General features: G+C 44.4%; 1 protein-coding gene across 1 annotated transcript; it reads right to left on the bottom strand.

Moving 5' to 3' along the window:
- Positions 1 to 8,276: 8,276 nt before the first annotated feature.
- Positions 8,277 to 10,493, bottom strand: DDIT4 (DNA damage inducible transcript 4). Its single transcript, XM_073585806.1, has 3 exons — positions 10,319 to 10,493; positions 9,691 to 9,905; positions 8,277 to 9,573 (listed from the first exon to the last, which is right to left on the bottom strand). The coding sequence occupies exons 2-3, from the start codon at positions 9,863 to 9,865 to the stop codon at positions 9,089 to 9,091; spliced, it is 660 nt and encodes a 219-aa protein (XP_073441907.1). The 5' UTR covers positions 9,866 to 9,905; positions 10,319 to 10,493; the 3' UTR covers positions 8,277 to 9,088.
- Between the last annotated feature and the right edge of the window lie 11,393 nt (positions 10,494 to 21,886).

Here is a 21,886-nt window from a genome sequence, read left to right as displayed (position 1 = left end):
ATGATGCAGAATGGCAGCGGAGCTCCAGGAGTCCTCCCATCACCTCTGCTACGACATCATTGCGCTAGCATGTGCGTGCTGGCCAGACCACAAGTGGAGCCTCGGGACCGCAGCAAAGCGCCAGGGGAATGGTATGTCTGTTTATTTTTTAATTAAAGAGGTTGTCCTCTACATTCTATAATTCCCCCACGATTTAAACCTTGTATAAAAGTATTTTTGTAAATATCTCTTATTGTCCTCTCTGCCTGTGAGCGGCGCTATCGCTGACCACTCACTCAGCATCCTGTGACCCCGGCTGCAGCCGCACATGATCTATCGGGGGATCGTGTGACATGTCACGTGATGCATCAGGTAACTGGGGGGAGGCTTCCACCCCTGCCAATGTTCTGTATGTCTATATGATAATTTCACATCATCTTGGATAAATTCACGATACAATACTCTGTTGTGTTAGGGTCCCGTTTCAAGGGTACGACCTGGTAAGGATCGCTGGTGCGTCGCTAAATGACCGCTAGTAAGCTGCCAAACAGGCAGATCTCTTCAGCGACGCAGCAATGATCCAGCGATCAAACACAATGATGCGCGCTGGCCAGTGGGAAGCCGGCGACAAAAAAATGGCCCAGGACATTCCTGCATGATCAGCGATATCCAGCAGGGGGGCCGGTTGCCGCTGCGTGTCACATGTAGCGAGATCGCAGGTGAGATCGCTGTTGCGTCACAAAATCGGTGATGCATTAGCGATCACGCTATGTGAGATGGGGGCTTTCGTATATCATTAGTATTTTTTTAATCAATGAATTTTAGCGGAGATAAAATTAAGTGGTTGTCCAGTTTAAATTGATAGGTTTGCAGTTATTCTGTGTGACTTCAGACTTATGAATCCCCCATCCTCACTTAATACAAGTGTATAGAGCGTGGCAGCAGACACTAGTCGGGCTCTGGCCAGAAGTATGTATAATGCATACGTACCCGCAGGTCCTGGCTCAGAGACCAGCGATTTCCCGCAGAGCACAGAGTGGCTGCAGACTAACGAATTTAGACTAGACAACCCCTTTAATATCAGTTAGGTTTCCTATCAGTTTTTCCATCTGTCACAGTTTGGAGACAAAATGTAACCTTTCCTCATGCTCCAGTTACTGAGAGTCTGAAAATGCAAATGGTGACTTAAAGGGAATCTGTCACCAGGTTTGGGCTACCTCTGAAAGCAGTCAAATGTAGGAAAAGAGACCCTGATACCAACAAAGTATCATTTAGTTTACAAGGGGCAGCAGTTGTGCCAAAATCAGAGTTTTTAGATGTAGCACGTGGCAGAGCTCATAAAGATAACCCCGCCCACACCACAGCTCTCTGTGCAAATTGTCTATTGACAGTAAGCTGCTTATCTGAGGAGGGGCGTGGACAGCCAGGGCTCACGTGAGCATTAAGGTCCCATTACATTTAGCGATGCACCAGCGATCCCTGCAACAATACTACTCGGTCAGGATCGCTGGTGCATCGCTAAATGGTCGCTAGTGAGCTGTCAAACAGGCAGATCTCACCAGCGATGCAGCGGCGGTCAGCACTTACCTGTCACACGCAGCGAGGGTGACGTCTTCCGCCCGTGTCCATGGAGTCGCTCGTCGGCGCCAGCAGGAAGCCGGCGATGAGAAATGGACCAGGATGATCTCGCGTGATCAGCGATATCCAGCGGGGAGTCGGGTCGGAGGTAAGTATCACATGTAGCGAGATCGCTAGGGATATTGCTGTTGCGTCACAAAATCGGTGACGCTTTAGCGATATCGCTAGTGATCTCGCTATGTGTGAAGGGGGCTTTAGTCTGGGCAATGATTATCTCCTGGTGATAAAACCTTCATTGTATATAAACAACAGCACACTATATATTAAACGACATATCCCTGAAATCTGCGTCTCAGCTTCCTGCTCCTGCTGTCCTCAGACTTAACACCCTTTATCATCCTCATTTTTTTTTGGAATTTTTACAATCTCAACTGAATAGCATTTCGACAGATGTTAGGAGTGTTCAATTAAACCCTCCCTATGTATAAGATCTATATAGTAAAAGGACACTTGCTTCAGCTAAAACCATCATAGGCCATGTTCCCATGTAGCATAAATGCTTCTTTTTTTTCTGCTGCATATTTTTTTGTACAGAAGATCTTAAATGTATAACTGCGCAAGCAAAGTTTTTAGTGCCGAATCAGCGCTTTTCTTTATTAAAACAAATTCTAAACATTTTCACCAAAAAGGCATCAAATAAAAGAGAAAACGTATTAAAAAAAACTTGAGCAAAAATATAATAAGCAGAAAAGATTGTTACTGCATAGTTTGGTATGATCACTTACAGAAAACATTTGGATTAAAACTGTAGAAAAAAAGGCAAAAATGCTGCATGTGTACGTGGCCTTAGGCTATGTGCACACGTAGTTTTAGATGCTGCGGATTTGTCCCCGTGGGTTTGGGAAAATCCGCAAGTCAAAATTCCTGTGGTTTACCTGCGGATTAGCCTGCGGTTTAGCCCTGCGGTTTCACACCTCACAATGGATAGGTGTGAAACCACAGCGGAATATGCACAAAGAATTGACATACTGCGGATTGTAACCTGCAGAAAAATCCGCAGCATGTGCACAGCGTTTTTGGTTTTACCATTGCAAAGAATGGTACTGTACAACGCAGCAGAAACTTCTGCGGACCCGCAGGGCCAGAAACGCTGCGGATCCGCTGCAGAATCCGCACCGTGTGCACATAGCCTTATACTGCAGACTGAAGCATGTGCCCTGTTTGCCTGTCATCACCCAATCGGTTTCATAGGATGTATATAGAAATAAGCAAATCAATTCACAGGACTCCGGTCCAGGGGCCACGTCAGTATATTTTGGCTACCTGATGGGTGTCGCATGAACTCCCTCACCTGCCAGCATCTCCAGTCTTTCTTTTGATTAGTAGGCACAACAATGATGTCACACCGGGCCTACAAATCAGAAAAGATGCCAATGGTTCTGGTAAGTAGGATGCGGTGTGACGGGTTCCTGTCTGGTGGCCACAGTATACTGGTGTGGCCTATAATAATCCATCAGAATCTGGATTTTTATTTTTCAAAACATGGAGTCTTTCATCCATTATAGGTTGCATATGGCACTACAGTTCGGTTCCATTAACTTCAATGGGGCTAAGCTGCGTTACTAGATAACCCCTGGATGGGCAGGTTTTATGTGCTTTCTGGAAGGAATCAACCATGTTTTCTAATCCTAAACAACCCTGTCCTGATCAGTCTGGCTGATATGTGCAGCCCCTCAGGTTCTAACCTGCACTAATATGAGGCCTAATATATCTATAGGGCCTCAATCCACAGTCAGGTGTGCTGGCATCTGTGATTACACAAAGGCTAGAGAATGATGGGCTGGAGACGGGGCGACGTTATGGTCAGATATTTATGAAAACAGTAAAATGTAAAGGACAGAGAATAAACAGCAGGACCGTAATGGCAGTACTGCAGCTTTCAACAATCACCAGGCGGACCAGCTTCAAGGAAAAAAAAAATCATCTTTTGTATGATTGGATAGTGTCATTATAAGGCTATGTGCACACGTTGCGGATTGGGCTGCGGATTTTTCCGCGCGGATTTGGCAAAAGACCTGCGGTTTATCTGCGAATTAGCCTGCGGTTTCTCACCTCTACAATGTTAAAGGTGTGAAACCGCTGCGGATTCCGCACAATTTACATGCTGCGGATTGTAAACCGCAGCAAATCCGCGCGGAAAAATCTGCATCATGTGCACAGCGGATTTTAAAATCCATAGGCTAACATGGTACTGTACCATGTCAGAACTGCTGCGGATCCGCAGCAGAATCCGCAACGTGTGCACATAGCCTAAGAGGACAATCTGGTAACACTCAGATGTCAAATAATTCTAGCATTTTCAATGTGAATTAATATAGAAGCAGTACAGCATCGAGTTAAAAGAAAACACAATCTAGATTTATTGGGAAAACAAAAGAATTGGCTAAACTAGACGTGCCATGGACCCCACAAGTATGATCACCCCCCCACACACACAATATAATGACCCCACACCAGTAGCGTAGCTACCGGGGGGGGCAGAGGGGGCGGTTGCCCCGGGCCCCAAGCTTTGAAGGGGCCCACCGAGCTACGCTACTGTAACTGTATCTGCGTGCACAGTGCGCCCATACAGTTACATTCTGCGGCAGAGCAGGGAGAATCGATCTCCCTACTCTGCCGCCCAGCCGCTATGGGCCCCTGAGAAGGCGGTGGGGGGCCCTGTGCCAGCAGTGGGCCCCCCACCTCACAGCCAGCAATGTCGTCCTGGACTCCAGGACTTTAATTTCTGTGCGCACAGGACCTGTGATGAGGTCACGGGAGGGGCGGAGTCAGGGGGGTCACATAATCAGGGGCTTCAGCTGCTGCAGGGCTCTGCTGTGCTGGTTGTCATGGTTCTGGATGAGGTGAAGTAAGTTTCTGTATGGGGTCAGGATTGGTTTACAGGGTGGATGTAGCACAGCTGTGTGTGTATGAGGTGTACAGAGCAGAGCCGTGTGTGTAGAAGGTGTACGGAGCAGAGATATGCATGTATGAGTTGTACAGAGGAGCGGAGCCGTGTGTGTATGGGGTGTACAGAGCAGAGCCGTGTGTGTGCGGCGTATACGGATTGGAGCCGTGTGTGCAAGGTGTACGGATTTGAGCCGTATGTGTACGAGGTGTATGGTGCGGAGCCGCGTGTGTACGGGGTGTGCGGAGCAGAGCCATGTGTGTACAAGGTGTACAGAGCGGAGCCATGTGTGTACAAGGTGTACGGAGCAGAGCCGCATGTGTACAGCGTGTACGGAGCAGAGCCGTGTGTGTTTAGGGGGTGTGGAGCAGAGCTGTGTGTGTATAGGGGGTATCAGGTGCAGTAATAGGAACACATATGGCAGCAGAGGCTCAGCATTGGGGTATCAGGTGCAGTAATAGGGACACATACGGCAGCAGCGGCTCAGTATTGGGGTATCAGGTGCAGTAATAGGGACACATACGGCAGCAGCGGCTCAGTATTGGGGTATCAGGTGCAGTAATAGGGACACATACGGCAGCAGCTGCTCAGCATTGGGGTATCAGGTGCAGTAATAGGGACACATACGGCAGCAGCGGCTCAGCATTGGGGTATCAGGTGCAGTGATAGGGACACATACGGCAGCAGCAGCTCAGCATTGGGGTATCAGCAGGATGAGGAGTTTGTGCAGGTTGGGGATACATGGTGATGGGGCTGGAATATGAGAAGTGAAATGTGTCGTTGTATTCTCTGTAGCCGAGTCCTGGCTGGAGGAGTTGTCATGTCGGTCTGGGCCAGATGGAAAAGACGTGAAAAGTGACCGATTCCATCAGAAAGAACGTCAGCGGTAAGACACCAACTATACCTGTGCAGTAATCACATGTTTTGTAGGACTGGTATTTACCACTGACCATATTGCGGTAATATCCATGTTGGTCTTTATATAGGGATTATTTTCAGTAACAGCGCAGTCTTCTCTTACATCCACTATTAGGGTGCGTCACCGAGTTACTTAATTAGGGGCCCACTCAGAAGTTTCGCCCCCCTGAACCGAAACCCTAGCTACGCCTCTGCCCCACACAATATAGTGTGACCCACTTAATCTCATAGTATAGTGGCCTCTATACACTAGGAGGCCCCCACAGCCATCAACATAGTACGATTTCCTCCATACAGTATAATGGCCTCCGCTCAGTATGATGGTCCCCATACAACCCTCCACACAGTTTGATGGCACCCACACAACTTTCCAAATAGCAATATGCCTCGACATAGTATGATGGCCTCCACACAGTACAGGGTGCGCTATTTATATGGATACAGCTATATAAAATGGGAATGGTTGGTGATATCAACTTCCTGTTTGTGGCACATTAGTATATGGGAGCGGGGGGAAACTTTTCAAGATGGGTGGTGACCATGGTGGCCATTTTTGGATCCAACTTTATTTCTTCCAATGAGAAGGTCATGTGACACATCAAACTTATTGAGAATTTCACAAGAAAAATAATGGTGTGCTTGGTTTTAATGTAACTTTTTCCTTTCATGAGTTAGTCTATGTGCCCACGTAGCGTTTTAAACCGGACACTCAAAACCGGACTCCTTCCCAGAAAACGCGCGTTTTTTCCGCGCGATTATGCTTGCGTTTTTGCCGCGATTTTCGCGTGCGAAATTCAAGCACTTTCCAAGCGATTTGAAGCATCGCTTGGAAAGTGATTGACAGGTTGGTCACACTCGTCAAACATAATGCGACATCAATAGTAAAAGATAGAATGTTAAAAATTATTTTTAAAAAATCGGGGTATATTTACCTTCCGACGTCCCGTGCAGCCTCAGCGACGCTCCCGTTCCCAGCGATGCCTTGCGAGACCTGTGATGACGTTGGTCTCGCGTTGCTATAGTGATCTCACGAGACTGCTAGAGTCACGCGAGACTACGTCATCACAGGACCTTGCCGCAAGGCATTACTGGGAACGCTGAGGCCCGGGAAGGCTGCGCGTGACGCCGGAAGGTAAATATACCCCGATTTATTTTTTTATATTTTTTTTACAGGGGTATGATACCCAGGGCCTGGAGGACAGTCTCCTCTCCTCCACACGAGACGCTTAACTTTGCGCATGGTGGGCATAGCCACATGTGGGAAGTAAGCGGTTCTCATGCATTCCTATGGGTGCGGAATCGCGGCAATTCTTTGCGATTCCGCAAAAAGAATGAGCATGCTGCGTTTTTTTCCGCGATGCGATTCCTCCGCGGAAAACAGCACAGCATGTGCGGAATGCCATAGGAATGCATGGGGTGCGTTCTGTTCACGATTTTTAAACGTTTTCGCGCCGAAAAGGCTTAAAAATCGCATCGTGGGCACACAGCCTTAAGGGCATGTCACACTAAGCAATATCGCTATAACTTGTGACGTTATAGCGATATTGCTAGCGATATCGCTGTGTCTGATACTTACCTACGACCGGCTCCCCCGCTGGTTATCGCGCGAGAACAGGCTGGACCGTTTCTCGTCGTCAGCTTCCTGCTGTGAGGACGAGCGACGCGTGGAGCCGGGCGGGAGGACACAGGATCGCCTGGTGTGACAGGTAAGTAGTGACCCCCGTCCCCAGCGATGTCGCTGGTGAGATCTGCCTGTGTGGCAGCTCACTAGCGACCACTTAGCGATCCTGACCGCGTCATATCGCTGGTCGGGATCGCTGGTACATCGCTAAGTGTGACAGCACCTTTATTTACAAATTTCTCTTTGTTTACAGCCATTGACATGTCGCAGAGTTAACACGAGAGGAGAGGATAGAAATTGTGTTGATGTCTGGTGAACGCAGTACCTGGGTCATTGCAGTAGATTTCAATGCAAGACACCCTACCGCAAGAAAACTGTCACCATTCCCATTTTATTTAGATGTAGCCATATAAATGGCCAACCCTGTATAATGGCTCCTACAGCTATCCACACATTATAATGGCCCCAACACGGCCCTCCAAACAGTACAATGGCCCCACACAACATATGGTCCACAATTAGCATGAGCCACCACACACTATGATGGACCCCCAAACACACCCATACAGTTCGATCATCCCCACATACAGCTCATGGACTCAAAGCTTCCCCCACTTTAGTGTGGTCATTGCGCCAACTGAACTGAGACTCCGATGCACAGGGAGAATGATGGAATAGTAAGCCGACTGCTCCATCTTCCATCATTTTCAACTGGATCTGCATCTATGAGGCCTGTAGAGTTCAAAGTATGAAGCCGAGTGGGGAAGGGGAGGGAAAGGACCTGGTGCCAGCACAAGGTACCCCCAAATCACAGAGGCATTGGTTAGCAGTACGCCACTGGGTGTAGTATTGTAATGTATTCTACTAGCTGTAGTGCATGTGCAATCTATTTGTGTATAATGAGCTATAGAATATCTTGATTTTTTTTTTTTATTGCCATCACCCAGATTGGTATCAGTTTACCTAACAACTGTATGGCAGTGAGACCTTATGCGAGTTTCGTTGGAGATTAAATGTCAATATTATCAAACAGGTGATGTAAAAACAGCTCTGTGCATGTGACTGTAAAGTGCTGTGGAATATGTTGACGCTATAAAGATTATTATTATGTCACGTTATCAACAAGTCTATGCCAGGAGTTAAATTTAGGACAGAACTCAATTTTTTTTTTTTTTTTTATAATGAAGTTATATAATGAACCATTCATTCAAGTAAAAATAACAATGCCATTCATATTTTCATATGGTTTATTAGAAAGGTAAAAAAAAAAGGCACATTGTGTGGATTTGCACTTGAACATCAAGTATATATACTTTTGTAAACATTATTAAAGCAGCATGTCAGAATACAAAACACAATTGAAATGAGTACTAGTGCTTTTCACATACTGGTAACTGCAGTAGAGCTACATAACAGAACCCTTCTAGCTGCCAATGAATCAGTAGTGATGGGAGCAAAAAAGAAGAAAAAGGAATACAACCTTGGTCCCAAACCTAAATTGTACTTTGGGTTTTCAGTTTTGAGAAGTCATCCTCTATGAGAGGTAGAGAGAAACCACGTTTAGTGCAGACCAGCTGCCAAAGCATATAGATAAAACAAAAAAATAATAATTGCAGTTCTCCCAGTGCACTTAATGCTAACCTTCAATACTTGTGTGCATACCATTGCAAGTGTATATGTCTAGGTGTTCTACACCTCATAGGAAAAAACAAGTAGATACACAAGAAGTTATAATAAACTTCACCATGTACATGATCATTTCATTATTAGTGCAGAAATTCATGCAATGTAAAGATTGTTGACTAAACTCGGCAGTGGAAGTGTGAGCCCGTATGCCGCCAGACAAGACAGAAAAATGGCAGTAATCTGGCAACACAGGGGTCAACAACACTAAAATAAAATGTTTTAGAAACATTAATAACCTTCTAAAAAAAAAAAAAAAAAATTCCTTCAGCCAGAAATTCTAAAATCCCCCTTTAAGCCTTCATGAGATTGCAATGGCCCATGTTACATACATTTCATTCATATTTTTTTTTCATAAAATATTACCATTCTTCAATTACAAGTTCTTCAGAACTGTACAGTTTCTTTTTCACAACCTTAAACCCAGGGCAGAGTTTCATTGACAGCCCAGACCCAGGGACTGGTTTAGTGCTAAAGAGACCTTGGATTCTAGGCCATAACCTAGAGTCAAGTTTAAATAGGATGGAGATGTGGAAAGTAGGGACTAGGGATGGATCAACTTCTAGCTCTGCCACAATGTCGCATCTCTTGCCGTGCGCCACAGAAACTTCAATATAAGCGCCCCTGAGTCCGCAAGGCTCAGTGTAGGCCAAATGCATCAGCTCTTGACCCAAATGGCAAAGAATTTCATCCGGGAGGAGGAGCTTGGAACATCTCAAAGAGTTAACATTGACATTGTTCAGGCTTCGCTTTATCATCTTGAGAACGGTGGGACACATTTGTTCTCCTTCGGGGTCACAGAGCAGTTCGGAATCTGGTATGGAAATCTTATCAGAGTCATCAAAGTCTGTAACAGAAGAAAGAAGGCAACATGAGTCTCAAAACCCCCCCAAAAAATGTACTTTATACAAAAATTCGTTACACTGATATAGATGAAAATATTAAGAACACAACAACAACGTACCGCATTCAGAGACTGAGCCGCTACTGGAAAGGGATTCACAGTCCGAGTTGGGAAGGCTGGAACATCTTTCAGACAAGTTGACGCACTTCCCATTCCACAGGTCTTGGGGTTCTTCAATGACTGGTGATGGCAGAGTCCTAGGAATAGAGTAGATGATACCACCCCTGGCAGGCATGACTGATGCTTTGGAGAGCTTGTACGAAAACAAGGAATTACTGCAAAGTAAAAAAAGAGAGACAGTCCGTCAATTACTGCAGGATGAGATCATTGCATCACCTATCCAAGAAAACAGCTGGAGCTTTCCTAAAAGCCAGAGAACACATCTGATCATCTATCGCAGAAACTCGGTCCATTAAAGGACTCCAAATGTATGAAAGTATAGCACATGAGAACTGCACAGGCTTGTCTATGAGCAGCCGAGATCACTAGACATGTCAGGGACTCATGGGGTCACTTAGCAGACCCAATGATGTTCTGCAGCAGCAGCCAGAGTCCAGATGTTTACAGAACTAACGATCAAACTATTCCAACCACCACAACGATGCAAAATAAAAGTAAATGCAAGTCAGCTTCATTCATTTTACATCTAAAGACAACAGTAAACGGAAGTATGGAAAGTGATACTTACAGTGCTGGGTGCGAAGAGAGACGTAAAAGGCTTCACGAAGAAAATAATCTATGCAAGAAAACAATCCGAATAAGTGCTAAAACTGTGCGCTGGCAGCTGCAAGGCTCCACTGCTGTACGCACCGGCGCGAGTGACCATCCCTGGCACTGGCACCTCTCGGCCTCAACTGCCGGCTTATATAAGGGACTGATTCTGGCCACGCCCACAAGACGGAGGCTCGACCTGACAGAACGTTCTATACACGCCCCCTATCCCTCGAGCGGCCCAATGAGAATTGAGCGCACGTTCACAACGTTCTATCCTGCCCGGCGACTCTTCCCCCTTACAGCTGGCTGCGTGTTTATGACAGGAGGGCTGGAGGGAGGAGGGGGCGGCTCCACACAAAGCCGAGCAGTCTATCATTCCTCTGCTGCACCGCTTTGTACTCTTGTTTTTCTTTCTATCCAGACCGAGCCTCCTTCCCTCCCCCTTTACTGCTCTCGGCTGATCAACATGTTATGTTCCTCGTGCATCAACAACACTGCAGTCACTTCATGTACACTGATCACTACAGAGAATGCTGGAAGTTTCTAGAAAGTGAAAAATCGATCTGTGTCTAGTGATCGTGTATGGGGAAGGCTCCTGCACCGATCTATAGACGAGCAAAGGATTGCTGCAGCAGAGCAGTGCTATGGAAGGATCGAACGATTGCCGCAGCAGAGCAGTGCTATGGAAGGATCGAACGATTGCCGCAGCAGAGCAGTGCTATGGAAGGATCGAACGATTGCCGCAGCAGAGCAGTGCTATGGAAGGATCGAACGATTGCCGCAGCAGAGCAGTGCTATGGAAGGATCGAACGATTGCCGCAGCAGAGCAGTGCTATGGAAGGATCGAACGATTGCCGCAGCAGAGCAGTGCTATGGAAGGGGCTGCAGGTCCCGAGCTTGGACTACTTGCTAGATGTGATCCATGTTAGATCTGCAGCAGCCTGTAAATCCTGCAAGTAATATTGTTTTCGCCTACTGTATTCTCACCCATCCCTTGTAGATTGTGAGCCCTCTCGGGCAGGGTCCTCTCTCCTCCTGTACCAGTCGTGACTTGCATTGTTTAACATTATTGTACTTGTTTTTATTATGTATACCCCTCCTCACATGTAAAGCGCCATGGAATAAATGGCGCTATAATAATATATAATAATAATAGTTTGTTCTATTTTTGGCTTGGTTAAAAAAAAAAAAAAAAGCAAAAATGCACCAAACTAACAAAAAAAAAAATGGGTACAAGGGGTCAGGGAGCAGGTGTGTATCACAAAGGTACTGAAGCCAGTAGTGATGCATTTCACTGGGGCCATGCACATCGGAAAGAAAAATATTTTTTATTAATAGTATAAAAAAAATTGCAGCTCCTTCATGTACAATATACTAAGATATCCCCTAAAAGGATCTATTGGTGCAGACACGTCTATGCTGCAATTACCTGCACATTACATGTACAGCATAGAAATACACCTGCCCCATCATCTCTAGCTGGATATCATGGCTTTCTCACCAGTATGGTGCAGAGGCAGCTATTACCTAGCTTATATTTTAGGAAAAAAAAATAAATATATATATATATATATATATATATATATATATATATATATATATATATATATATATATGTGTGTGTGTGTATATGCACTTACATATATAATTGTGTGCATGTGTGTGTGTATGTATATGTATATATATATATATATATATATATATATATATATATATATATATATAAAGTTTATTTATTATGCTTTGCCTTTCTAGACTCCCTATCACTATGTCTTTGGAGTATATATATATAAAAGTGTGACTAGATAAATACTATGATTTTGGTGATCCTATTTATTCTGTCACTATAAGGGCTGCACATAAGATGATACCTGCTATATCATATGATGAGCATATATGTGCTGTACATAGGATGCCCCCTTTGCCCCAGGGTTAGGAGACTATGGGAGTGCAGGCAGCACTCTGTTCTGCACGTATCACAACAGCTGGAAATCATTCGTGTTCTCTGCTGCCCCTAGCGGTTGTAAGCCAAACTGTCTCTCCCTCAGTGTAACCACAAAGTGCCATTGCATCAGTGTTGCTGCAGGATGATCTCACATTCCAGCACAGTCTACTGCAAATCAACAGCATAGATTACATCAGGCAAAAAATGCCTTAAATCTGACTCCCAGTCATCTAGATATTAGCAGCCAGTCAGCATGAGGCAATGCAGTGGATTTATGGTTTTGAGCAGGTTTTCAAATGAATTTTACTTTATAGTTATAGTTCACTTTCGTTAATGTCTTGCACTCAGTGGCATAGCTGCTGGAGGGGCCCACCCGGAGTGCGGCCAATGCAGCTAAGCTCTACACTAGAACATGTCTCCTTGCGCGACCGCTCTCCATTCTATAAGTCGCAGGTCACTTTAGGATTGCAGGTCCCGGGCAGAGCATCATGATAATGTCATCACGTCACAACAAACACAGAACCTCAGAGTCCCAGGGCAATGATGGCCCGGGACCAGCCGCTGGACTCGCCGGGGTTATCTGGAGTCACCGGAGTAAGGCAAGTATATATTGTTTATTTTTTTACTTTTATATTGTATGAGGGCCAATATGTATGGGAGCTACTAAGAGAGCCCTCATATATAGTGGGAACTACTAAGGTGGCCCTAATAGAGTGGAGGCTACTAAGGGGACCATCATACAGGATGGTCTAAGGACGCCAGGATACTTTTTTGGGGCAACTACAAGGGCCCTGATACAATTTATTAATATAGGGAAATGTTGGTATACATATATTGTGGCAGGTTAGGGGTCCAGGCAGCTGTCAGGTTCCCTTTAAATTCTGACTTGCATCACAATTATGAAGTGTTTTAGCTCACTCAATAAGGAGGTGACTCTTGGAGGTAAAAGTCATAGAAAAGTCAGCATTAATCTGTGATAAATTTCAAGCATTTTCAGACTGTCTGTTCTAAGAATTTGTTTACAGTGCACGACCTGCAGTCATTAATATGACCACCGATCAGCTAAATGTTTGCCAATCGGTGGTCATTAATTGCTTGTTCAGAAAGTCCAAACTCGTCTGCAATGCACACAAAGCGATCCCTGATACGTCATTCTCTGTGTATAGGCTTTCTCAACAGCATGCATCCTTTTTACACAGGACTATGTGCTGCCGAGATTTTGAAACAAGTGTTTTAATAGTTTGTAGGGTGATTAGCAGACTATTTCAACTGGTAAATTACACTGCGCAACAAATTTCAGGGAAGTTCTAGTCCCCAGAGAAAATGTTATTGTATCTTATAGATTTTGATATGCTGAACACGAATATGTGCTCCAAAACTCTGTATCATGTAAGGTTTTTAAGAAGCAACAGTTTATAGTCTACATTATGACGTCCGAGACACTACATACATGTGCATCGATGTCAGTAGCAAAAAGCAATTGTTCAAAAATGTTTTGCAGACGACTTTCATTTATAATCCGTGTTAGATGCATCTCGAATAAGATTCCAGCAATAGTCAACCAGCATTTATGTACTCCACTTTCCCTGGTACCTTTTCCCCATCAGCGCAAAGTCTTGGTGAAATCTTTCACCGTGTTCATCGCTAACAGCACCAAGATGGGCTGAAAAAAAGTCCAAGTGAAAATGTAGAAAATGCATTTTTAGTGACATATTGCATTTCATCAAATGATATGCTGTGAGCATGTTGTCCACAAGTTGCTTAAAGTTCGGTGCCCTGCTATTGCCAAGGAAGCTGAAGGTCACATCTTTAAAGGCTCTCCATGCCACTTGTTCAGCACCTTGCAAAAGACCATCAAAAGCTACTGTCATTCATTATATCTCTGATTTGTGGGCCAATAAAAATATTTTCTTTAACCTTTGCATCACTTATTCTTGGAAATTTCTGTCGCAAGTAAGAAAAGGCTTCCGATTCTTTGTTCATTGCTTTGACAAAATTCCTCGTAAGCCCAAGTTTATTTTTCAAAGGAGAGAAATATCTTTGCTGGATCAATGAGAGGATTATGTCTAACATTCTTCTGTCCAGCAACCAGGTTTTCACAGAGTGGCCAGTCCTTTCTGAAATAGTGCATTTCTCGTGCTCAATTGTCTCACTCACAAATAAAGCAACAATACTTTGTATATCCAAGCTGCAGTCCAATAAGAAGTGGGGACAACTTTTAAATCACCACATATGTTCTATTTATAATTTCTATTAATGTGAGTCAACATTAACTCCATGTTCTCATATATTTCTTTCAAGTGTACGGCATGTCCAATTGGTGTAGAATTATAGATATTTCCGTTGTGTAGTAAAACAGCCTTCAGACTTAAAACTGATAAGTCAGTGACCAGTCGACATTCCTTCGGGTCATGTTCTCATCCAAGAGCACCAAACAACCCCAAGACGTCGTTGCAAAAGGTTAAACTGTCGACATGCTTGAAAAATTGATTAAGGTCTTCTTGACGACTGCGAAAAACAGAAACTCTTGTTCCTGGTATTAAGAGATTCCGCTCTTGTAGCCTTGATCCCAATAATTCTGCCTGCCTCTTTGACAATTTCAAATCTCTGACCAAGTCACTCAGATCAGCTTGACTGAACAGATGTGGATTAGATGAAGAAGGCTCAAAGTCTGGGTCTGCAGCAGTTTCATTTTCCACTGACATTGTTAGTTCATCTTCGTCGTCCTCCATTGTACATTGTTGTGAATTCTCATTCTAGCCTCCCTCTGGTTATTACAGGAGGTAATGGAGCTGATCTGATTAACAGAGGCTTACCACCTGATAATGAGGACGACGATTGTAGATCTGGGGTTTCAGATTGGGATTTAAGACAGCCGACTCCCTCTATCCCTGCTGGTGATTTTCTTCTTGCCTCCTGAGGTTTGATGTTTCCAGCTCTGTCCCTGCATGTTCAGCTAAGTGTTCATTTGCTATTCTGTTGCATTTGATCTGTTTTTGTCTATATCAGTTTTGTGCTGGACAGCCAGCTCCGGCTGGGGCTGTGCTGGATCACCATCCATATGTTACTGCTTGTGCCAGTTTGTTTTTGTCCCTTATTAGATTGGCCTCTTTTTGCTCTGCTTGCAGAATAGGCCAGAGTGCTGATATAGTGGGCGAAGTCGTTTGACTTCAGTATTTTTTGCATCAGACGTGTTGGACTTTTTGCAGGGTTTTTGCGTGATTGCAGACAGTGTCTTTCCTGTCCTGTCTAGTCAGTGTGGGCCCCATCATTTGCTCAATCTATTTTCCTGCCTGCGTTTGTGTTTTCATCTTGTCTCACCGACAATATATGTTTGGGGGCTATCTATTCCTTTGGGGTCTGCTCCGAGGCAGTTTAGATTTCCCCTTTCTTGCTTTAGGCTAAGTTAGCTCTCCGGCTGTGCCGAGGCATCTAGGATCATCGTAGGTACGTTCCACGGCTACTGCTAGTTGTGTGGATAGTATCAGGGGTCTGCAATCCACTTAGCTACCAACCACTCTGGTTTTCTGTGGCTTAGCTTGGGCTTGCTCTCCTCGGTGACCCAATCATAACAGTACATACTTTGGGCGGCTTTGGAACATGAAGACTTTCATCGTGTGGCACTGGTCTTATGGCTGAAGGAAGATTAGGATATTCTATTGATTTCTTGTTCTTTGCTGAATATCCTGTTACATTTGTAAGGCAGAAGTAGAAATCTGTTACCTGATCTCTGTACTCTCTCAATATCATTGGGATAGCAAGCGGCATTGAAGGTCGTGATCCATTCAGCCATCCTCTAAGTATGTCAGTATTGTCTTTTGATTCCTCCCCTGCCCAGGAGATGTGGTATGCTCTGTACACGGTCAGTCAAATGATTCACTGCGCCTGCACGGAATTCGCATAATAAGTGCTTGCATATGTGTAGATCAGCGATTTATGTTGTTTCAGTGGAAAATTTAGAATATACTGTTTCAGAAAAAGTTCATATATGAGTTTTTAGGATTATATCAGAATATTATATTGTTTCATATTATTTCTCAAAAACCTTACGTGATAGGAAAAATCTGAAGCCATTTCTAAAATCATCATGAAAAATCTATCAGGAACACTCAAAATTGTCCGAGGGACAAAACCTTGGTAACCCAGTGTTATCAGAAAACATTATAATCAGGAAATGTAGATGCACCATTTTAAATATTAGATAGGACTAGTAATGCTGCCCCATTGCTTTAGGCAAGGGAAAAATCATCAATATGTGGTCGGTGAGGATCCAACACCTGCCACCCTAACGATCAGCCGAAAACTGTTCTGGCAGGGGCCAAAACTAAGTGACATATATGGGGTGGAATACACCAGCCCGTACATTGATTAGCACCTGCTGCACAGCACTGCTGTTATCTCCCATTCAAGTGAATGTACTGCAAAGCTCAGCAGTAGCCACTAAGCAATGTATGGAGCTGCTGTGCTCCACTCGGGCATCGCTTACTTCTAGGTCTCCCCTGAAGCAGATTTTTTATACAGGGTTCTATACATTTTTAGAAAACATATAAGACATTAAATCTATTATGAATCTGTGGTGATTGTAAACCTGACACATTCCATGTACATACAGCATGTGTACACCAACATTAAACACATATTAAGTATCATTTTTTTTATCTTATATTTTCATCTTGTGATATCCTTTATATATATTTTTTCCATTTGGTTTATTCACTTATTTTGAGTAGGTGTATAAATCTTGTAGTTCAGTCATTTAATGTCTCCGGTCGGTTCGTGTAGACCTTTAGGTCTTCCAGTACATATTGTATCCATTTGTATAACAGATACCACACATGCCCATTATAACCTATACAACTATGCACGTGTCCATTTTTTTTCCAGCAGCACAGATGACAAGTGCCAATACAAGTCTATGGGTCCATGAAAAACTGTTGGGCGTCAGGTTCCTGTTGCTGCACAGCAGGAAACCTGAGCATTGCTTTCGGCAGCCTCCCATTCCTCTCCAGCCCCAGAGGAGGCTGCTCAGCAGACTCGTCGGTCCCGGCGCTCTGCCCAGACTAGCTCTGTGGGTTTGGTTTCTGCTGCCACCTCTGGTCCAGCTATAGCAACGCATGCTGGTCAGCAGCGAGCTACTCCAGGGACTAAGTCCTCCATTCAGTCCACTGAGCATGCCCGTGGGACGATCTCCCATTCGAGATCGGAGGTCACATGCTCAGGTCCTTTTCCAGCTTGGATTGGACCATCAGGAAGGTCCTGGAAGGACACTGCTATAAAAGGGTCGCATGGCCGCTCATCCATGCGCTAGTATAGACTGCATTACCAGACTATGAGGGGTGAGTGTTGTATGCATGTATGAATGTCTCTGGTGAATGACTCATTAAGAAACCCCTACCCTTGGTACGCATGTGTTGTGCAGCCTAGTCTGTTAAGCGCCCAGGCTTAGATGTCAGTAGAGGCAGAGTCTGAGACTGGCATCAATGTCCACTGCTGGCTCTGCACGCCACGGTGCACGTACTCGACATTCCACCATAGTCAGCTTCTATAGTGGCTTCTGCAGGTGCGACGCCACGCGCCCAGAAGGTCTAAAGGGACTCTGACCCCGTGTCCTTGGGGCAGAGTTCTGTGACCACATTCTGTGCACTTCCTTGCTGAGCTCTGTGAGCTTTAAACAGGCTCTGGCATTTATGTTCTGCGGTAGTGTGGCTCTGTGAAGCAACAGAGTCCGCCCCTTTACACACCGGGTGACGCTAATCCGTGTGTGTTTTTCTATTATACCGCCATATAGCGTCCGCCATTACTGAGCAGCAGTTTACCACCCCTGCACGGTGGACCCCGGGCTGCGAACGCACCTTATTACCATCTTTTAATATTTGGTGCGTTCCGCCAGCCCTAACAAGAACACATACAGTACAACACCAAGTTGTGGAGCAGTCAGGGTGTCCTTTTACATATCTTGCAGACCCAAATAAAATTGATCTAACACTGCCAGTATATATAACATGTGGTTATATGGATGAAGCATATGAAGTCAGCACAAGCCCCATGACCTTGAGAAGAGGTAAAAACAGATTTTTCATTATCTATCCCATTATGTAATATTTCTGCCTGCCAAAAGTTAGGTAATGCAGCCTCCAGTAATCCGAGTGTGTATTGTAAGCATGCAGTATTATGTAATGGTGCCATCTAACAGTCGGCAGTGCTGGTCTGCTGCTATCACAGAGCGATGTGTACTGCTCTGAGCCATATAATCCCAGCTATTAAATGAACCGCTCCTCTCTGCAAACAGGCAGCTGAGCCGGCAGGTTTTGAAGCAAACATGTTTTAATTGCAAATCATAGTTTAGGGCAATGTTTATACTGAAAGTGAATATCTCATAATTACTTTTATGAAGTCATCCCATTGTCAGGGCAGACAATAACTGCTCAGCAGCCAAGGGGCAACTTAAATGTATTTTATTACAAAGTAGGCTAGGTTCACATTGCGTTTAACCAGCCCGTTCAACGCATAGCGTTGACGGGCTGGTTAAACGGTATAGCATAACGCGATCGTGTTATGCTATACCCGCTAGCGCAGGGGACTCATCTGTGCAAGCGGTGACGGAGCCTCAGACGCTGCAGCCTGCGTCCGAGGCTCCGTCACTGAATGACGGCACATCGCGAACGCATGCCGCTTGACGGCATGCGTCGCGATGTGCCCGATATTGGGGGTCAATGGCAGCATTAACGGTCTGCGTTACACCGCGTTATGCCACGGTGTAACACAGTCTGTCTAACGGACTGCCATAACGCAATGTGACCCCGGCCTTACAGAGGTTGTCTGTTACTTCTGTATATTGTATACTTCTGTGTATTGACACTCAATACTTAAAATTATTTATATAGCGGCAAATATTCCGCAGCATGTTACAATTAAGCATGTACAGACAATAAAGCCATTACCAAGTAAATAGTGGGGAACACAATAGGTAGAACGTGCTTGTTATCTACGGTCCAGCCACCATAATATGGGTTATGCTATAATGCTGCATGATCCGGTCATAAGCCAGTATCGAAGTATTGTTACCAAGTGCTATTGGGTGCATGGAGGATATGGAGACAGATGAATAAGAGGGACAAGATTCTAAGGAAAATGTAGGACCGGGGTACTTGGGAGAGTTAGATTAGTGATGTGAGGTGATAGACCTGTCTAAAGAGGTGTGTTTTTAACGCATGCTTAAAAAAGTTACGGCTAGGTATTAATCGCATCATCTGGGGTAGTGCATTCCAGAAAACTCCTGCAGCTCGAGAGAAGTTTTGGAGACAGAAGTGGGAGTTTTGAGTTATGGAGGATATTAGTCTTAGATGAGTGAGGATAGATTATCAGTATAAGATCTACTGTTATCACTTCCAGCAGTGACCAGATGTAAACAGAGATTGGATTGGAGTGGAACACTACAGTCCCACACTCTTTAGTGGCTGCTGCCAGGTAGTCCTGATCAACTCACACCAAACAATGAGGGATCGAATATTGTATCAGAGCTCACGTATTAGACTATACCAGAGTAATTTATGACGCCACCTCTTCCAGTGGCATACTGCCAATGGCGGCAGTCCATGCGGCTGCTATGGGGTCCGTGAGCTGGGACTACCCGGTGCCAGTGCCAGCACCGCCGTCCTTCCTGGACATTGCAAGTTCAACTGCATTGACATTCAGGATGCAAGCAATAATGAAAAAGGGACCCTCAGCTGACACTTCTTCATTCATCATTCCTTCTTGGCATCTAGCGTGTAATGATGTCTTTACAAGGCACCTGCAGCTTTGTGATGTGTGGCACTTCAAAACAAGGAGGAGAGGTGAGTATTGTAATTTTTTTTTTTTTTTTTAAATCAATGAGCACACTATGGTGGCCACAATACTGTATAGGGAACTATGAAGAGTGCATTATACTATATGGAGAACTATGAGGAGTGCATTATACTATATGGAGGACTATGGGGGGTGCATTATACTGTATGGAAGACTATGGGGAGTGCATTATACTATATGGAAGACTATGAAGAGTGCATTATACTATATGGAGGATTATGGAGAGTGCATTATACCATATGGAAAACTTTGGAGAGTGTATTATTCTATATGGAAGCCTATGGTGGTGCATTATACTATATGGAGGACTATGGGGTGCATTATACTATATGGATGACTATGAGGAGTGTATTATACTATATGGAGGACTATGGGGAGTGCATTATACTATATGGAGGACTATGGGGGTGCATTATACTATATGGATGACTATGAGGAGTGTATTATACTATTTGGAGGACTATGGAGAGTGCATTATACCATATGGAAGACTATGGGGAGTGCATTATACTATATAGAGGACTATGGGGGTGCATTATACTATATGGAGGACTATGGGGTGCATCATACTATATGGATGACTATGAGGACTGTATTATACTATATGGAGGACTATGGGGAGTGCACTATACTTTATGAAGGACTATGAGGAGTGCATTATACTCTATGGAGGACTATGAGGTGCAGTATACTATATTGAGGATTATGGTTACAGTATACAATATGGAGGACTATGGGGAGTGCACTATACTTTATGAAGGACTATGAGGAGTGCATTATACTCAATGGAGGACTGAGGTGCAGTATACTATATTGAGGATTATGGTTACAGTATACAATATGGAGGACTATGGGGAGTGCGTAATACTATATGGAGGACTATGGGGTGCATTATACTATATGGAAGACTATGGGGGGAGTGCATTATACTATATGGAGGATTATGGGGTGCATTATACTATACGGGTGACTATGAGGAGTGTATTATACTATTTAGAGGACTATGGAGAGTGCATTATACCATATGGAAGACTATGGGGAGTGCATTATACTATATGGAGGACTATGGGGGTGCACTATATGGAGGACTATGGGGTGCATTATACTATATGAATGACTATGAGGAGGGTATTATACTATATGGAAGACTATGGGGAGTGCATTATACTATATGGAGGAATATGGGGGTGCATTATACTATATGGAGGACTACGGGGTGCATTATACTATATGGATGACTATGAGGAGTGTATTATACTATATGGAGGACTATGGGGAGTGCACTATACTTTATGAAGGACTATGAGGAGTGCATTATTCTCTATGGAGGACTATGAGGTGCAGTATACTATATTGAGGATTATGGATACAGTATACAATATGGAGGACTATATGGCCTATATGGAGGGCTGTGTTGGGGCCATTATAATATTTGAAGGGCTTTGTGTGAGTCTCTATACTTTATCGACAGTTATATGGTGGCAATTATACTTTATGCAAGCAATTATATAGTGTAAAGGTTTGTGTGGGGTCTATCATACTGTGTTGAGGGTTGTGTGGGGGCCACTAAACTTTTTGAAGGGATAGTGGTGGACATTATACAGTGTGGTGAGGTCTCGGGCCATTAAACTATGTAGGCCTATTATACTGCATGGAGGGTTGTGTGGCTATTACAGTTGGGGTATGATACTGTGTTTGAGTGAGGTTGAGATGGGGTACAGTATAGTCATCATACACATGGAAACATGA

This window comes from Dendrobates tinctorius, unplaced genomic scaffold, assembly GCF_039654945.1.
Source record: "Dendrobates tinctorius isolate UK_male_01 unplaced genomic scaffold, ASM3965494v1 ptg000089l, whole genome shotgun sequence".
Taxonomy (NCBI): Eukaryota; Metazoa; Chordata; class Amphibia; order Anura; family Dendrobatidae; genus Dendrobates; species Dendrobates tinctorius.
This window is presented reverse-complemented; position numbering and strand designations above follow the sequence as displayed.